This window comes from Lissotriton vulgaris, chromosome 9 (assembly GCF_964263255.1).
Source record: "Lissotriton vulgaris chromosome 9, aLisVul1.2, whole genome shotgun sequence".
NCBI classification, from domain to species: Eukaryota; Metazoa; Chordata; class Amphibia; order Caudata; family Salamandridae; genus Lissotriton; species Lissotriton vulgaris.
The window spans coordinates 235,323,663-235,342,279 of NC_141697.1; the positions used below are offsets into that span (position 1 = coordinate 235,323,663).

At 43.6% G+C, this 18,617-nt stretch overlaps 1 protein-coding gene across 1 annotated transcript in view; it reads right to left on the reverse strand.

The window, feature by feature from the left end:
* The window catches only part of PLCB2 (phospholipase C beta 2), a 492,254-nt gene that overhangs the window by 78,486 nt on the left and 395,151 nt on the right, over positions 1-18,617 (reverse strand). The window contains exon 21 of the mRNA XM_086937381.1: positions 15,375-15,479. Coding sequence (XP_086793507.1) covers positions 15,375-15,479 — 105 coding nt within the window. The remainder of the gene's footprint in view (positions 1-15,374; positions 15,480-18,617) is intronic.

Here is an 18,617-nt window from a genome sequence, read left to right on the forward strand (position 1 = left end):
TAACGATGTAATCAATGAGAATATAAAGTTATGTTTCATGTATAGGCTTTATGTTCTATGTATTAAGTTATACTCTACGAAATTGTATTTTAGCTAAGATGTATTCACACATGAACGAAGGATTTGTTAAAAGCGTTCATATATAAATGTATGCTAAAGGTTATACTGTGTAGAAGAAGTTGTAGGAATGTTAGAAGAGTTTAGGTCATTTGTGATTATAACCTGACTGACCAAGGGTTCGCAAGAGTGTAGTCCGCTGTTAGTAATTTAGTGGGCTCACAGGAGTCGTGAATAGTCTTCACATGAATGTGCGAGCCGAAGAGTCTAGCATTTGTTAGATTTAAGGTGACAAATGTCGAACGAAGTTTATTGCCTAAACATGAGAGGAGGCGATTGGAATTTGAGCTTTGTTTTGAATGACCATTCACAGGATCTAGTAAGGTCAGAGAAGGAGTTATAATGTTAAGGTCTTGTTTAAGGTTATCTGACTTTGGATGAAAGTGTCAATTAAAGACGCCAACAAGAAGATGAAGATGACATCTAAAGAGAAGGGTCAACCTAACGGACGACGAAAGAGATGAAGCAATGGAAAGAGCCAGAAACTGACATCATCGGGGAAAGTCCGAGGTGGGCGTCAAGGGGCGTTCCACCCACACTGTGATTGTGTATTTTAGGGACAGCACCCCGGGGAGGAGGTAGCAATTGGCAATTGGAGGTTAGGAACAGTGAGGCGAATTGCTCAAAGCAAAGGCAAGGGTAGATGCCTTGAGCAGATGCGCTGAGAGAGATCAGAGCGCAAGGGAGCAGTAGGCCGAGGACCCTTAGAAGAGCGGATGGGTAGGCAGAGAGGGTACTGCTTCTTAAACTCAAGTTACCTTTAGAGGCTAAGAGAGTTTGAACTTCTTTGGAAGTCAAACTGCTGACACCTTTTTAGGATACCAAGGAACTTGCGAAATAGGGATGTCACCTAGTATAGAGTAGGGACAGATTTAACTTGATTATTTTCTCTTTCTATAGATGACGCAAAGGAACCACTCTACATCGAAACTTTAAATTGCTGATTAAGGAACTGATTTTGTATTTTGTATACTTGAGATTTATCTTGAGAAGATTGTAATTTGCATCCAAATTTGACTTTTATATAAAAGCCTTAAAACTTTATCAGTTGTAAGTGGTTCTTCAGAGTGGCGTCATTTAATGGGATTTAACTAAACCTGTGTGGGAGTTGTCTTTTACTCAATGACAGATATTAGCGGTCCAAAATCATGAATGAGATAAATTATTAATTCGATCATAAATTGATACCAAAATCTCATTCCCCGCAGTTGGTAGCAGAGTATGATGGTTATCTTCTTGAGGAAGACGACCTAGGCCAGGTTTAGTTTACCCCAAGGTCCCTAGTCATCGACGACCAGACGACGAATCCCTGCCGAAGAAGGTGCTGACGGTGCGTTGAGAGAAAAGCAGCAGAATCGGTCGAGAGTGAGTATAAGGGTCATGCGTTGTAAGATTGCGGTGTTTTATGTTGTTCCTGTGTTGTAATGTCAAGCGGAGTTGAATGCCTGTAGTGTGATTGAGGGAAGGTTGTGAGCGCGCGCAACCGGATAAAATCTTATGTCCAGAGGACTTAAGTGGTTCGGGTGTATCGAACACCCAGAGTAATTTGTCTACCATAGAAAGGGGGTCATGAGGTACCATTGATCGCCCGCAGACCGATGATAGGGGGAGCGTTTGAGTGAGTGTATGAGTAAACGCATGCTGGTCGTACGTTTACTGTGTGTAAGTAACCTATCAGTTGAGGTGAACGTCTGACCGTACGAGGAAGGACGTCTCGCCAGTTGAGGTGACAATTACAGATAGACTGTGGCCGTACAGTCAGAGAAAAGTGATCGCTTGGACGGAAGTAGTCATTTTTCGGCGTATGAATGAAACGCATGTGAGATCGTGAGACGAGTTGAGAAACGAAGGAAACTGCTGCAGAGGGAACGAGTGACGTCAGCGTAGAGTCGCGCTGAGATTGGTCGGTTAGCATAGAACCAAGTTGGGATAGGCAGATTAGCGAGAGTCGCACAGGGATTGGTGGAAGTTGTCATCGGGACGTAAACAAGGAAGAGAATTAATAAAGGGAAATCGTAGATTACCAAAAATGAAGTGCTTTAAGGGTTTAAGAAAAATCTTTAGGAGAAACAGAAGAAACTTATATGCTGGAGAAGAAGCTCCACCAGAAGGCACACCAGCTTATCATATGGCAGTAAATGTAGGCTTACACTCGATAATGTGGATCTCCGAGTGGAATAGGCTAACAGAAGGGGAAAAGGAACTGACGTTTCCAAGATTTGGAACATTTAAACTAGACGTGTTGAACCAACTGAAAGCGGTAATGCTTGCAACAAGACCTCTACCGAGGCCAACACAATTCGAAGCTCTTAGTGCATGGTTTAAAGCAGCACACGCAAAAGGCGTAAAGAGGCGTCAAGAAAGAGTGAGACGATCAGTTAAGGCATTACAGGATGCCAAATGGGATGAAGAAGCTAAGAAATGGAGGGTGCAAAAGATAGAAGCAGACAAACTGTTCACAATGATAGAAGCTACGGGAGAAAAGAAATCTCTAGAAGAGGAAGACGAGGATAGCGAAACGGAGGAGGATCTGATAGAGAGGCTGTTAACAGAGAGACCACCTCCATATAGCGGTGAATCCGCAAGTCCCAGATTACAGCAAGGGGACGGAGCTAGATGGGGAGAATATAAATCGATCCCAGTAACAGAGTGGGACTCCAACAAGAGTGAGGAAATACCCCAAGCTAGTTCTGAACAGAGAGTAGTGGGAAGATTTGTGGTCCAGAAGGCACCAGAGACGCAATGTGCAAGGTCGTACCAAATGCCGGACGCCTTACAAGTACCTGTCACCATAGGCCCTATAGTGTCAATCTACAACCCAGAAGGGGTCCAGCAGGAGGAACAGGCACGATGGGACAGGGAAAGAGCAGAGATGGAGAATAGGAATAACACGATGAATCCTCAAAGACAGAGATTAGCACCAGTGAGTCGGAGTACCCCATTAGATTCTGCAACGGGTCCCTGGATAGAACAAGGGGATCAAAGAGGATCTATGGACTTGAGGGGACCAAAACCGAAATCCTATAAGGAATTAAGGGAATATCTGAAAGAATGGGATACTGCTGAGGAAGCTAGGAATAAAAGCTTAGAAACAGGAGCAGAGTGGAGAGACCAGGATAACAAGGTCCTCTCTCATTGTGGAGCTGGCAAAAGCAGCCCAGAGTGGGAGAGAGGGAGCCAAGGAAGCCGAAGAGATACTTGCCCTATCATTAGCGGCAACAAGCAAATGTGCGATGATAGGAGTGCAGGGTGTGGCGAAGTACCTCGCGTCACCTTCAGTGAAGGGGAACGTAGGACGCAAGAATACCGAAATACTTTCAGATGCACACACCATGCCCCAGATGAAAATGTGCGACATTGGAATCACGGGAACATGGAGAGTCGCGAAGCGTCTCGACATGCATCCGGTGATAGTGGACGAAGTCATGAGAATATAGGGAGTCGCGAAACGTCTCGCCATACATCCGGTGATCACGAAAGAGATCGCGGGAGCATGGAGAGCCATGAAGGTCCCTATCGTTTGTTGAGTGATACCAGACAGCAAGCGAGTTACAGTGGTTTAGAACATCACGGAGGATCTTATCTTGTATCTGGAGAAACCGAGTCCAAAAGACAGAATGTAGGGTTGAAGGAAGGAGCATTGTTCCACCACACCCCAAGGGAAGATGGAAAGGCTTGGGATCTAGAGAGGTGGGAACAAAGAGATCGAAGAAATCCTCATAACTCACCTGTGCTCAGGCGTAGGGCGCATAGTGGAGGAGAGAGGGATGTAAGAGAACAACCTAGGACTGACGTACTGAGAGCCGAAATAAAAGCAAGACGCATAGATGTAATGAGTTTAAAATCAGACTTGGATGAAATAATTGACGGTACAGTGGCAATCGAGAGGCTAGATCTGTACGCACCAGATGAGATATTGTTCTTATCTAAGGATATTACTCGAAAAGCAAGGGCAGCTCATGAAAAGTTGTCCGAACTGGCAGGAAAATACACGATAGACATATCACGAACTAAGGCTTTACAGGCTAATCATAGGCTGAATTGCACGGATCAAGATTTAGATGACCGCAGAACAATTGGGCTAAAGGTACACATAAGGGAATTGGTTATGTGTATCAGGATATGGAGAGATCTGGATAGATGGGAGGAAAGATGGTCCAAAAGGGGATCTGTCAGACGGAGTACACTTGTGAAGTCCCAAGATACAGACTTAATGCGAATGGAAGCTTTCCCTTTGCGAGAAATCGCGAATGGAAACTACGTGCATGTACCATGGAGTAGGGGGGATTTAGCGGCATTCACTAATTCCTTCCCGAAACTTAGAGAAAATCCCGTTGAGTGGTACAAGCAGGTAGAGAGATTCGTGAAGATCTCTAAGGTTCTCTGGATCGATTTGAACACATTGTTCGATATCGTAGTACCCGGAGATTTGTGGACGGCATGCAAGCTTAGTATTGAATGGCCCACTTGTGAGCCTCAGAGAGATACACAGACAGGTGGTCCATCAGACAGGGTCATGGAAAAATACGAAAGAGTAATAACATGGCTGAAAGAGAAAGTGCCAGTGCAAGACATAGACTGGGTTAAGATAGATCGAACAACTCAGGAGCCCAAAGAGACAGTTCATGAGTTTTACGAGAGATTATTGAAAGCATTCAAGCAGTATAGCGGGTTGGACGTAATGGATCCTAAGGACATAGGACAGTTTGTGTCGAAGTTTGTTCTCGGATTGAGACCAGACATAAGCCTAATGATTCAACAGCATTTAATTTGCTGGCAGAACAAACCTTTAGACGAAATTCTGAGGTATGCAAGGTATTGTAGCGATGAGATAGATTCGAAGGCAAAGAAGCTCAAGGAAAAGTTAATGTTAGTGCAGATGCAAGCAGCTGGGAAGGGTGGACAGCGACAACAGGGAATAGGAACGCAAGCAAAGAAACAGAATAACCAGAGTAGAGATGAGGAAGAAAGACCGAGACCGAGAATGGATATCGCGACACTGAAAAGGACAACCAGGTGTCATCAGTGTAACGAAGTGGGACATTGGAGACGCGAGTGTCCGTACAATATTGAGACAGGGGAATTAGAACAGGAGGAGGAAGAGGTACAGAACAACGTGGTTAAGGGAGCAACAGTCCCGAAGGGAAAGTTTATCAAAGGGGGGACTCAGACTCCTCGAGCCCCGTTTCCTCAACCACCTCGCATTGCAAATGGAGGGAAAACCTATAGACAAATGCCATTGTTCGTAGGAGGAGAAGAATGCTACTACGTTGATCCTCTTACAGGGCAACGAGTGAATAGGGAAGAAGACTGCACTTTAGGAGCAGCCCTGGAAGTAGATCAGAGAGGACCATACGTAGAAGCTGAAGTAGCCGGATGTCCTACGACCTTTTTGGTGGATACGGGAGCCACTAGATCCACGTTGAGATCAGCGGTAGTCCCAGGTCTGCCGATATCAGGAGAGATGATTCAGGTGGTAGGAGTCGCAAACAAGAGGATGACGAATCCTCTGACAGAACCAGTGTCAGTGAAGATAGGGAATTACAGTGACGAACATCAGTTTGTGATCTGTGATTCTAGCCCTGTGTGTTTGCTAGGAAGAGATCTATTGTGTAAACTGAATTGCACAATACATTGCACACCTGAAGGAGTAGAAGTACAGACCAATGATGAAGATGCTGATTTTAAAGTCATGAAGTCGCAGGAATGTGTGGAATTATATCCTACCCTGACAGTGGAGGAGCTTCCACAAGATTTGAGGGAGAAAGTGTCAGCTGAGGTGTGGGATTTTACTGGAGAAGAAATAGGCTTGATCAAAGGAGTAGAACCAGTAAAGATCTTGGTAAGACTCAACGCTGAGTACCCAAGAACACCACAATACAAGTTGACACCAGAGACGATTGCAGGAATAAAGCCTGTGATCGAATCCATGATTAAACAGGGAATACTGAAGGAAATCGTGGGTAGTCCATGTAACTCCCCGATTATGGGTTTGCCGAAGCCTAGTGGAAAATACAGAATAGTGCAGGATCTTCGAAAGATTAATAATATTGTTGTTTCATGTTGTCCAGTGGTACCGAATCCATCAGTGATATTGTTTCAGATACCGTTCCAAGCTGAATGGTTTACAGTGATAGATTTGTGCCAGGCTTTCTTTTCGATTCCTTTAGATGAAGAGAGCCAGTATCTTTTCGCTTTTAAGCTGGAAGATCGCGTTTTAACATGGTGTCGTATCCCTCAGGGGTATACAGAAAGCCCATCGATCTTTAACCAGCTTTTAAAGAGAAATCTTGAAAGTCTAGTGCTGCCCAAGAACTCAGTTCTAGTCCAGTACATAGACGACCTCCTAGTTGCGTCAGAAACAGAGGAAGCTTGCAGAGTAGACACCATAACCTTGTTAAATCACTTGGCCGAGAATGGGCACAAGGTGTCTCCAAGTAAATTGCAATACTGTCAGACTGAAGTGCAATACTTGGGCCACAGGATTGAAAAGGGGAAACGGAAGGTGTCTCCGGACAGAATAGAGGCGATTATGAAAATGAACGCGCCTACCACACAAAGAGAGGTCAGGATGTTTCTAGGCATGGTCGGTTATTGTCGACAGTGGATAGCCAACTTCTCACTGAAGGCAAAGCCATTATTACAACTGACGCACAAAGGAGTGAGTGATCCGGTACCATGGGACAAAGATTGTTTGATGGCGTTTTTGCAGCTGAGGGAGGACTTATGTCGCGCCCCGGCTTTAGGAATGCCTGACTACACAAAACCATTTTTGCTTTACTGCTGCGAAAGAGAGGGATGCGCTTTAGCAGTTTTAGCTCAGATCCACGGAGATGCGCGTAGGCCAGTGGCGTATTTCTCGGCTACATTAGATCCAGTAGCCGCAGCGTTGCCCGGATGTCTCAAATCCGTAGCTGCAACGGGTGTCAGCATTGAAAGATCTGAAAGCGTAGTTATGGGTCATCAGTTAGTGGTGTATGTACCGCATTCTGTGGAATTATTAATGACCAGGACTAAGACTCAGCATCTGACGAATAGCAGGCTCACACGCTACGAGCAAGTCATACTGGCTGCCGAGAATGTGACCCTGAAAAGATGCTCTGTCTTGAATCCTGCAACCTTGATGCCACTTCCGAATGAAGTGGAAGATGAAAATTGTACAGATCATGACTGCCTCGATGTGACTGAACTATGCACCAAACCGAGACCCGATATCGTAGATGAGCCATTGACTGATCCCGATGAAATTTTCTTTGTTGATGGTTCATGCGTAAGAGACGATATTGGTCAGCTGAGAGCAGCTTATGCAGTTTGCACAATTACCAGAGTTGTAGAAGCCGCTTGCCTGGAAGGAGTACACTCCGCACAGGTAGCTGAAATTGTTGCTTTGACTCGTGCTTGCTTAGCAGGCGACAAACTTCGAGTCACCATATACACCGATAGCCAGTATGGTTTCGGGGTAGTTCACGATTATGGGCAGTTATGGTCTCAAAGAGGTTACATGACCTCCTCGGGTTCTCCCATTAGGAATGGAGAATTCGTGAGACTTTTGTTAGATGCATTGCAAGGTCCGTCAGCCATAGCCGTTGTCAAATGTGCTGCGCATACGAAGAACGTAGACTTTGTGTCGCAGGGCAACCGTTATGCCGACGAAGTAGCACGTTATTGTGCTGAACAGGGATATTCTCACACTGATGTGAAAGTGGGGGGAATTCAAGAAAGAACTGAATTGACGATGTTATTAGACACTGTAGATACGTGGGATGAGTTAAGGAGTGTCCAAGAGAATGCACCAGATAATGAGAAAAAGGGCTGGGAAACAGCGGGTTGTGAGAAAAGCGAGATGAATTTTTGGGTTTCTGCCGATGGGAGAGCAGTTTTACCAAATGAACTTGTTAGTCCAATGGCAAGGAAATTGCATGGATCAGCACACATAGGTAGAGATGCCATGGTGAGAGTATTCAGACAAACGTGGTTTAATCCTAAGTTTAGAGTAGCGGCAGAAGCAGTATGTCAGCGATGTGCGATCTGTCAGCAACTAAACGTGGGAAAGAGAACACCAGTTACATTGAGTCACATAGGAAGGTCTGGGGGGCCTTTCAATAGAATGCAGCTTGATTTTATAGAAATGCCTCCATGTAACAGACTCAGATACGTTTTAGTGATTGTCTGCATATTTTCTAGATGGGTTGAGGCTTACCCTACACGTAGATGCGATACACTTACAGTAGCGAAACTGTTACTTAGAGAGTTGATACCGAGGTTTGGGGTGCCATCCTCTTTGGAATCGGACAGAGGAACTCATTTCAATAGCGAAATAGTGAAAATGTTGTGCTCAGCTTTGAATATTGATCAGAAGTTACACTGCAGCTATCGACCAGAAGCTTCAGGGATTGTAGAGCAGATCAACAGTACAATCAAGTCCAGATTGGCTAAAGTTTGTTCATCGACATCCCTGAGTTGGCCAGACGCACTTCCAGCGGTTCTTATGAGCATACGTAGCACACCCGATAGGAAAACAGGTCTCTCTCCACATGAAGTGCTAATGGGGAGAGCTATGAGATTGCCATCGGTTCCAACTGCAGCGCTAGTGAACATCACAGACGACTTGATCTTGGACTACTGCAAGGGACTATCTGATGCCATTAATTCTGTGTCCCTCCAGGTCCAGGCTGCAGAGGTTCCATCAGCACAAGACTTGTGCCATGACCTGAGTCCTGGAGACTGGGTCCTGGTGAAGAAGCATGTAAGGAAGAACTGCTTAGACGTGCGCTGGAGAGGACCGTTTCAAGTCATACTTGTCACAAATACAGCGGTGAAGTGTGGAGGCCTGCCAAACTGGATACATGCTTCACACACCCGAAGAGTGCCAACACCTCTAGAAGAAACAGCTACTCTCTCGGATGAGAATCCAGCGGAAAATGGAGAAACCATAGAGGGGGAAAGCCAAGCTGTAGAGGTGAACGAAGAGGCTGAAATTGTGACAGAACAGGTCGACAAAGGTCAAGAGATGAGCGAGACCGAAGTCGTCTCAGGAGAAGACAGTAACTGGGAGACTGAATCGGAAACTGAACAAACTGAGAGTGGCCAAGAGACTGGTCCAAAAACAAGGAGCAGAAAAACAAAGAGTGACGAAGCCAGTTGGCCGGAGAGAAAGAGAAGGCCAAGCTCGGAAGAAAAGCAAGAAAGAACTCTTGTCCCGATCGCTGAAGATTCGGATCAGGAGGAAGAAACGACTGACTCAGGAACTGAGAGTCCACGAAGGTCAGAGAGGGTACGTGTGCCCTGCAGAAGGTACGCTACCCCAGAGTGGACTTATCTAGCAGATGTCTTGGGGACAGAAATCTGGGAGAGTGAAGAGTGTGAAAGTAATCGATCTCGATCCATTTGTGGCAGTGGAGATATGGATGTTGACTCCTGGACTCGAGACTGAGGGGTTACTGACTTTCACACTTCCCATACCCCCATATTTGAGTCGGATTAAAGATTTAGTGTTGAACAGATTACAATTTCCAACAATTGGTCATCAGATCTCAGAGGAAGAAGACAAAATCATTCGTTTTGAATTGTTGGAACTTGTTGCAAGAGCTGCAGGTACGAGAATAATTGTTGATGCTTAAAGACTTTTGTATATAAATTATAAAGAAGAAGATAACCTAGCGCCGAGTGGAAAGAAGAATAAAATTAGGGATTACATTTAGAGGACGGAGAAGGGTTAGGGTTGTCTGTTGTTAAAAATAAAGAGACATTGTTGCGAAAAAGAGACTTGGTTGATAAAAGAGTACTTTACAAACTGAAAAGAAAACAAGGCAAGCAAAGGACTGAACTGAAAACTTTTCGCAAAAGAAAGAGTCACGCTGTTTTGACAACATGGAGGACGACAACCCAAACCGAAAAGCCAGATGTATAGTAGGTACACTTATAGCAGTAGTGATTAGTCTCATAATTATAGTAGTGACAATATCATACATAGTAGGACATGAAACAGATAAAGAAATAGCAGATGCAAAATTCGTAACGACTTTGAAACTTGTTCTTGTGGGAAAGAAGGAGGAGAGCAATGTCATACGTGAAAAAGCGTTACTAGCAGATGAAACTCGTAGATTACACGTAGACGAGTCACGGGGAAACTTTAGGTCAAATGCATATGCCAAATTATTGTACGAATATATCGATGCCATGGAGGCCAAAGATTGCTACGTTTGTATGCAATTACCGGCTTCTGTAGATGAAGGCATTAGATATCATCATCTCCCATTGACTTATGGGATAACATGTAGCTTACTGCTTAGTATATTTTATGGTAGAGAAGGATTTGAGTACTACTTTTCAAATTATGATTCGGTACTGCCAGAAGTTCCGAATTATAAGCAAATGAACAAGTGGGACTATTACAAAAAGGAGGATAGACTAGCCAAGTTCTTCCTTCCTTGGGATACGTTAGATACATCATACGCACGCAGAAATAATCTGACTTGCAAAGTGTCAGAGATCGAGAAAAAGTTCATAGGACAAGTAGATGACCGATACAGAAGGCAAAAGATTCTGAAATTGTCAGGACAGTGGAAAACTGATTGGACCGAAGAAGAGAAGGCACATAAAAAGAAAGGGAGCAATGGTCCAATAGCATTGGATAGAACGCAGAAAGGAAAGTTATGTTTAACTCGAAGCAAGACATATTATGAGAGTGAATTCGTAGGTGAAGTTAATTGTGAGCATGCTTTTAAGCTAGAGTATTATACTAAAGATTTTATGAAAGGGATGCAAGCTATTCCTAATGTATATTTTGTATGTGGGAGAAATGCCTATGTAAAACTACCTGACAATTGGTATGGTTCGTGTTACTTGGCAATTGTCTTCCCCAAAATATATCATGCAAAGGATTTAGCAGTCATAGAAAGAAAGGCTTCGACAAGAACGAAAAGGGAAGTAGGAGATGCAGAAATAGTAGGAGACGTATTTGGAGCGATGTTTCCTATGTTAGGTTTAATACTTAACGATGTTAAGATCAGGAGACTAGCTACAGTCGTGGATAGATTATCTGCGAGTACTGCAAGGTCATTAATGTTAATAGAAGGTGAGATGCAATCGATCAGAGCAATGGTTCTTCAGAATCGACTTGCTCTTGATGTAATATTAGCAAAAGAAGGCGGAGTTTGTAAATCTTTGAAGGTTCAGGAATGTTGTACTTATATTCCTGATAATTCAAAACCACTAGAGAAGGTTATAAGAAATATTACACAGATTCATCAAGAAATAGAAGATTTGACAAAAATAAATGTTTGGGAAAAAGTAGGTAATGGAGTAGGAAAAGTTGGGAGTTGGTTTGCCAACCTTGGCAAAAATATTATATGGTACATATTAAAACCTGTATTAATAGTATTAATCTGTATAATCACATTGTTAGGATTTGTGAAATTATATAAATGGTATAAGACGATCCGGTTACAAAGATCTATGAGAGAACAAGAAAGGAGATTGGCTGTTTTACAAGATCAACAGTATGAAAATTTGAGAGCACTTGAAATGATGAAAAGAGGAAATGAAGTAACTAGTTCGGTTTAAAGGGTGTTATTCAAATTGCTTTTAATGATGACTCCTAAAAGTCATCAAAGGGGGGAACTGAGAGAGCGCAATTTGAACAGAAAGTATATTGTAGTCATATTTAGACGCATCTATTATAAACGTAGGAATATTGTGTAACGTAGGAATGAAATGCATATCGTAAAATGAAGCGATGTCTATAGTGTAAAAGTCAAACAGAGAGTGACGACATGGTATAGGAAATGTATAACTATATTCACTTTAGAATGTATTAGATTTAGAAGGCCGTATACGTAGTGGGCTAATGTAGAAATGCTTACGAACAGTAGAACGTGCAGAGTGGAATTCATGTACGTGTGTAACTTTGAATATAGAAACGGCAAGAGAGAAGTAACATGGAGAAACGTGCAAGGAGCATACACATAACGATGTAATCAATGAGAATATAAAGTTATGTTTCATGTATAGGCTTTATGTTCTATGTATTAAGTTATACTCTACGAAATTGTATTTTAGCTAAGATGTATTCACACATGAACGAAGGATTTGTTAAAAGCGTTCATATATAAATGTATGCTAAAGGTTATACTGTGTAGAAGAAGTTGTAGGAATGTTAGAAGAGTTTAGGTCATTTGTGATTATAACCTGACTGACCAAGGGTTCGCAAGAGTGTAGTCCGCTGTTAGTAATTTAGTGGGCTCACAGGAGTCGTGAATAGTCTTCACATGAATGTGCGAGCCGAAGAGTCTAGCATTTGTTAGATTTAAGGTGACAAATGTCGAACGAAGTTTATTGCCTAAACATGAGAGGAGGCGATTGGAATTTGAGCTTTGTTTTGAATGACCATTCACAGGATCTAGTAAGGTCAGAGAAGGAGTTATAATGTTAAGGTCTTGTTTAAGGTTATCTGACTTTGGATGAAAGTGTCAATTAAAGACGCCAACAAGAAGATGAAGATGACATCTAAAGAGAAGGGTCAACCTAACGGACGACGAAAGAGATGAAGCAATGGAAAGAGCCAGAAACTGACATCATCGGGGAAAGTCCGAGGTGGGCGTCAAGGGGCGTTCCACCCACACTGTGATTGTGTATTTTAGGGACAGCACCCCGGGGAGGAGGTAGCAATTGGCAATTGGAGGTTAGGAACAGTGAGGCGAATTGCTCAAAGCAAAGGCAAGGGTAGATGCCTTGAGCAGATGCGCTGAGAGAGATCAGAGCGCAAGGGAGCAGTAGGCCGAGGACCCTTAGAAGAGCGGATGGGTAGGCAGAGAGGGTACTGCTTCTTAAACTCAAGTTACCTTTAGAGGCTAAGAGAGTTTGAACTTCTTTGGAAGTCAAACTGCTGACACCTTTTTAGGATACCAAGGAACTTGCGAAATAGGGATGTCACCTAGTATAGAGTAGGGACAGATTTAACTTGATTATTTTCTCTTTCTATAGATGACGCAAAGGAACCACTCTACATCGAAACTTTAAATTGCTGATTAAGGAACTGATTTTGTATTTTGTATACTTGAGATTTATCTTGAGAAGATTGTAATTTGCATCCAAATTTGACTTTTATATAAAAGCCTTAAAACTTTATCAGTTGTAAGTGGTTCTTCAGAGTGGCGTCATTTAATGGGATTTAACTAAACCTGTGTGGGAGTTGTCTTTTACTCAATGACAGATATTAGCGGTCCAAAATCATGAATGAGATAAATTATTAATTCGATCATAAATTGATACCAAAATCTCATTCCCCGCAGTAGCGAGGCATTACATTTGGGTTCAGTGTGCAGGATACATGGTTACTTTGAGATATAGTTGCGGATTGGAGAATTTTGAGGTTTCTCTTTAATTCAAAGAACATTGGGGCATATCAACAACAACACGCGATAAGTATTGCTAAATGCGTTTAGCGCTTTGGTCATTATCGCCGTCTATCGCCGGATCACATCGCCGTGTTAGTGGCGTATTTGCAACGCTTTGCTAACAGGCGATGTGATATCCGCGATAGACGGTGAGAATGAGCATTAGCGTGCAAAATCCCATGATAAGGGAACTGCGCTAATGAAAATGTAGATAATAGGAAGATGTTGACCTAACCTTGTGATCCACCTCCCATTTATACAAATAGCTAAGTCAGAAAAAAAGGAGACGTTAGATAACAGCGCTAACCACGGTTAGCGTGGCTTTCATTATCGCTTCGCATGTCCTGGACCGGCTTGCAAATACTGCGGTCTGGTTAGCGAGTTTTTGCCTGTTGTTTCTAGGAAGCGCTGCCCACTTCGCATCTCATTAGCGATGCGGGCTGAGGCGTTTATGTAACAGCTGCTAACATGCGCTAAAGGGCGTGACAGTGTTCCACCATCTTGAGTGTTTTGAAACGTTGGCCATGAGAGTCAAGAGACAGAAGGGGTTTGCGTCCTACTGTATAATAATCAGAAGTCTATGGAGAGGAACTGGTAATCATGAGGCCCTGAATATGAGGTACAGTTTTAGACTGTGCCCAGTTGTGGCACGCGCAGGTGATCTTCTTTACCATATGTGAGAGTTTCTGCCATATGAGGTTGTATTCAATGCCGAATAGTGTCCAAGTGTAAATATTCGGATTACCCTTTATACACCTCTAGCTTTTGTTATCTTCAGCCTTTCAACAGTGTTCCACCCCTATTTGGTCTGCTTCTTGTAGAAATACCACAAATAAAATACATGCAATGTATTTTGCTCACTCAATCTAAGGGGATATTATCCCAGTTAGCTTGCTCATTTTTTTTTTTAAAGCTACAAGATACTGCATTGCAATCACAATGCAAACATTCACATTTAGTTCTCAAACTAGCTCTGCTATAAATAGCTTATCTTCTTTAACTAGTCACTGCTATAGGAATCCCATCTCTCCTCCTGGTCTAGAGACAATTACAATTCCCATAATCTATTAATTTTGAGGGCCCATTTCGTAATATTTTCCAGTGCTCTGTGTATGAAGCCATCAAAATCTTAAAATATTCCACAATACGAATCAGAACATTATTTTCTATGATCTGCCCTTTGCTGTTTTTAGCACTGAGCAGGGAACATCGTGAAACATCATTTACCCTGTGGTCTTTACCATGACCATCCTTTACAACCAAGTTAGTACCCCTCATGCGACTTTACCATGCGTTACTTTGGCACGCAAGTTGCTACAAATACTTGCTGCAGGGGACTCGTTGTTGGGCTGGTGTTGGATTTTTTTTATTCCAACACTCTCCCTACAGTTGTGGAGACTGGAGTTGGTATTGTAATATATACTATTCCAAAGTCCAGCGCCCCCTAAAGCAAGTCATTATAACAACTTGCATGCTAGAGTAGTGCATTGTCACTTCGCACGCGGGGTACTGACTGCATGGTAAAGGTGTATGGGGTAAATGCCTGTGAGGTTCCGTCATAGAACCATGAACATCTTATTTGTAAATTTCCTATCAAGGGAATAAATAATCTTTCCTTAGCACACACACACGATATGTTGCTGATAGCAGTGCCATTAAGTGCAGTAGCTTTGGGATGCTAGGGTGAGGGATGCTGGCAACTGATCATTCTTTGACAGCTCTCCTGCCCTCTGAATGTTGCTCCCTGGAAGATGAGTTCCCTGTGCTGGTATGTACATAGATAGCTACAGGACTGCCACCTCATCCGCCCACCACACATTTTACCACCTATAAAGTAATCATTATAATATGTTTGGTTACCAGCCCATGTATCGGGAATGTAATCTTTCACCTCCACGTCAACAAATAGAGATGGCATAGTGAGAGGCATGTTACTCTCACTACGAAGACAAATATGCTGAAAACCTAAAATTGAAAGAAAAATAATGGGATTAGTATACACAGGACTAAGTCAAAGAAGGTCGAGAAAGTAGGAGATACATCTACTACAGGAGGAAATGTAGGGGCTGGTGTACGAAGATTTGGTCGGAAAATAGTTGCTCTTCGTGAAGTGACCAATTGGCGACTGTACCTTCATTTTCAGATGGGACCTACGTACGAATGAGTTGCATCACAAAATGCAACCTTCACAAGAGGTCAGAAAACGTCCTGTCACATTAATATGACTGAGACAAGATCCATTTTGCATCCTCCTGTGAATGCCTGCTATGCAGGAAAGGAGACTGGTGGAACAGTAGGCCTCCACCCATGGATTCGTATTCCCCCATGTCTATATTTTCTCAAAAGCATCCCTGCCCCTTTGCATTCTTGTACTGAGTGTACCTTGGCCAGTCCCACTCAACTCCACAGCATATGCACAGTAAGATTACATGAGAATGTTTCACACAGACATACCAAGAGGTTCACTCCAGGTTGCAAATGGCATTTGGCAATTCACTGTAGTTACAGGTGGCACACAGGACCCTCATGCCACTCCTGCCTGCATGGAGTCATCAAGCATTTGTAGCGTACCCTATTCTAAACAAGCAGCCATCAGTGGTCACAGTAGAGTACAGCGTAAAATCCACGGCGGTGAGATGTGTCTGATATGTTGTCCACGCCAGAGGCACTAAGGACAGTTTTCCGGTCCAAATGCCCATATTAGAAATTATTATTTTGTCATTTACACATAGTTTAACTTGCTGATGCACATGTCAGTCATTTTATAGATATTTCCAGTACATATACAGTTGGAATGATGTGTGATTGTCTGTCCTTGCATCTGTTGCAGTAAGCTGAATAAATTTGAGACACATTTCAAAAGCGTATCTGTGTCACTTGTCAGTACACTGTGGTTCTCGTATGTCAAAATAATTGTGGGTGGCTTCTTTGCTCCTGGCATGTTACTCAGCGGCAGCTCCAGTGTGAGGGTGGAGGAGCGTCGCCCCACTGCTCTCTGAGCAGTGCAAAAAGGAAAAATAAAATGAGAACAACACCATGTTATTATCCAGTCTGGGGCTAGGCTGTCCTGACGAGCAGGGAGGAGGAGCGGTGGGCACCATAAGTGCGCATGTCAGTTTGGACGGTCGTCTTAGGTCAGCCAAACCAACATGGGCACTTAGCATTTCTCCACCCGAATGTGCTGCACAGCTGGGTGGAGAACAGTACCAAGCTCCCAGGCACTGTGTGAGCGGCAAACCAGGTCACTCAGACCAATCACTTGGCTTAGGGGAGTATGGCGCCTGTGTGCTGCCGGAAGTCGAGAGGTACAGAAGAGGATGGAGGAGAGGTGCCTGCGGGCAGGTAACTCATTTTTCATTTTTCTTGTTTTTTCTGTTCCTCTCCCTGACCTCCCCTGCCCCAAAACTTCTGTACTGTAGAACCTGCCAGAACATTACTCTAGGTCTAAAGGGCATACCTGGACCTCAGCTCTCTTGGAATCCCCATCTTCGTCCTCAATGCCCTCACTCTTTTCACTGCTCTGCAACTATGCCATGAGAGGCAGCGATCAGGCAGCATGTCTTTGACATCTACCTTTTAAGATCCCATGTGCCAGCTCAACCACATTCCTTGCCCTCCTATGGGGAATGTTGTACCTCTGCTGCCTTCCCGTGCTGGGATCGAAATGGGGTGTAAGACCTCACCCACATCTATCATAGTCACTGTCTCTTAGTACTGAAAATGCATTCTATTAACATATGCAATGATGTTGTACAGTCGGCACTTCAATCCTTCCCATCACCTGGTGTGGCCCTACCAAGGAGCCGCCTGTCTCCATGGTCACCGTGAAACGTGCTGAGCTTGAACTGTTAGATCTCAAGTGTGCTACCCACATAGGTGGCCAGTATGCAGGCGATAAGGAAACATGCATCACAAATGATCTGCATAGTCCATGAGGGGTGTCCTTTTCGATGCTTGTAGAAGTGCTCGTGGCTGATGTTGGGTGTTTCCGCACATGTCTATTGCTCAGAATCCATTATGGAAGTATGCGGTGCCCTAAAGACCATCTTTCACACTCACACACACAAATGTATGTGGACGATCAGGGAAGTGGGTGGGCCTTTTTAGACTCATATGCATGGCACCCCAAATCGTCACAATTTGAGCACTACTTCTCTCACATCACTGTGTATAGCCTGGGGGTACGGAGTTATGGCCTCAATGCAATATGGCAAATGTAAGGCAGTTTTAGGTTAAAAACAAACATAGGGTATTTTGTCAAGTACTTGTTATTCTGCTTGCTTGCTATCTGAGTGGTTTCTTGATGTGCATTCCTGTCCTTGTGTTGGTGTGTGCATCTGTGCACATATGCTTGTGTGTGTGAGCGTCAGAGTTGGGCTGCCCATGAGCTTCCATAAGACTTCTCACTGGGATAAAGGCTTTGGAGTAGCTATGGAGTATCCATGTTCATATTTGATCTTTCTTAGCATGACAGCTCTGACTCCGAGTTAGGAGCTCTCAGTGGTGTACATGCAGCTGATAATCAGTGTTCATATTGATGCATGTTCCTCCATTACCCCTCTCATTCCTTAGACAGTAGCCCACAGTTCTCACTTATTAAGGTGTTTTGATGTCATGTTTAGCCAAGAAACATTTTACATCCATCAACCACGTCTGCCTTGAATTGAGGCCTCATTGGTGACATCTCGATGAAACACTTGTCCCTTTCTGACATTGACATGACTACAGAGAAAATGTGCATTGATATGCATAAGTGCCACTTGATGATGATATTGGGTGTTGTTATTATTATTATTATTATGTTTTGAGGAAGACACAAACTATGGTGCTTAGCTTTCTGCATATACCGTGGACCCCTCCTAGTGAATCCGTCTTATATGGCTCTCCTGGGCAAGCAATGTTTTGGTGGACACTGTTTTCAGGACAAGGACTAGAAGGTGGGAATCTCTGATGAACGGTTGTAATGCTGCTGAACATGGGGATTCAGTCGCTCCCAAACAGTCCAGGGGATGTTGGTGCATGGTTGTGGACAGCTTGAGGAGCACTGGGTGGGCCCTGCCTTGGTCTGCTGTGGAGGGATGCTTAGGCATCCGCAGGGATATC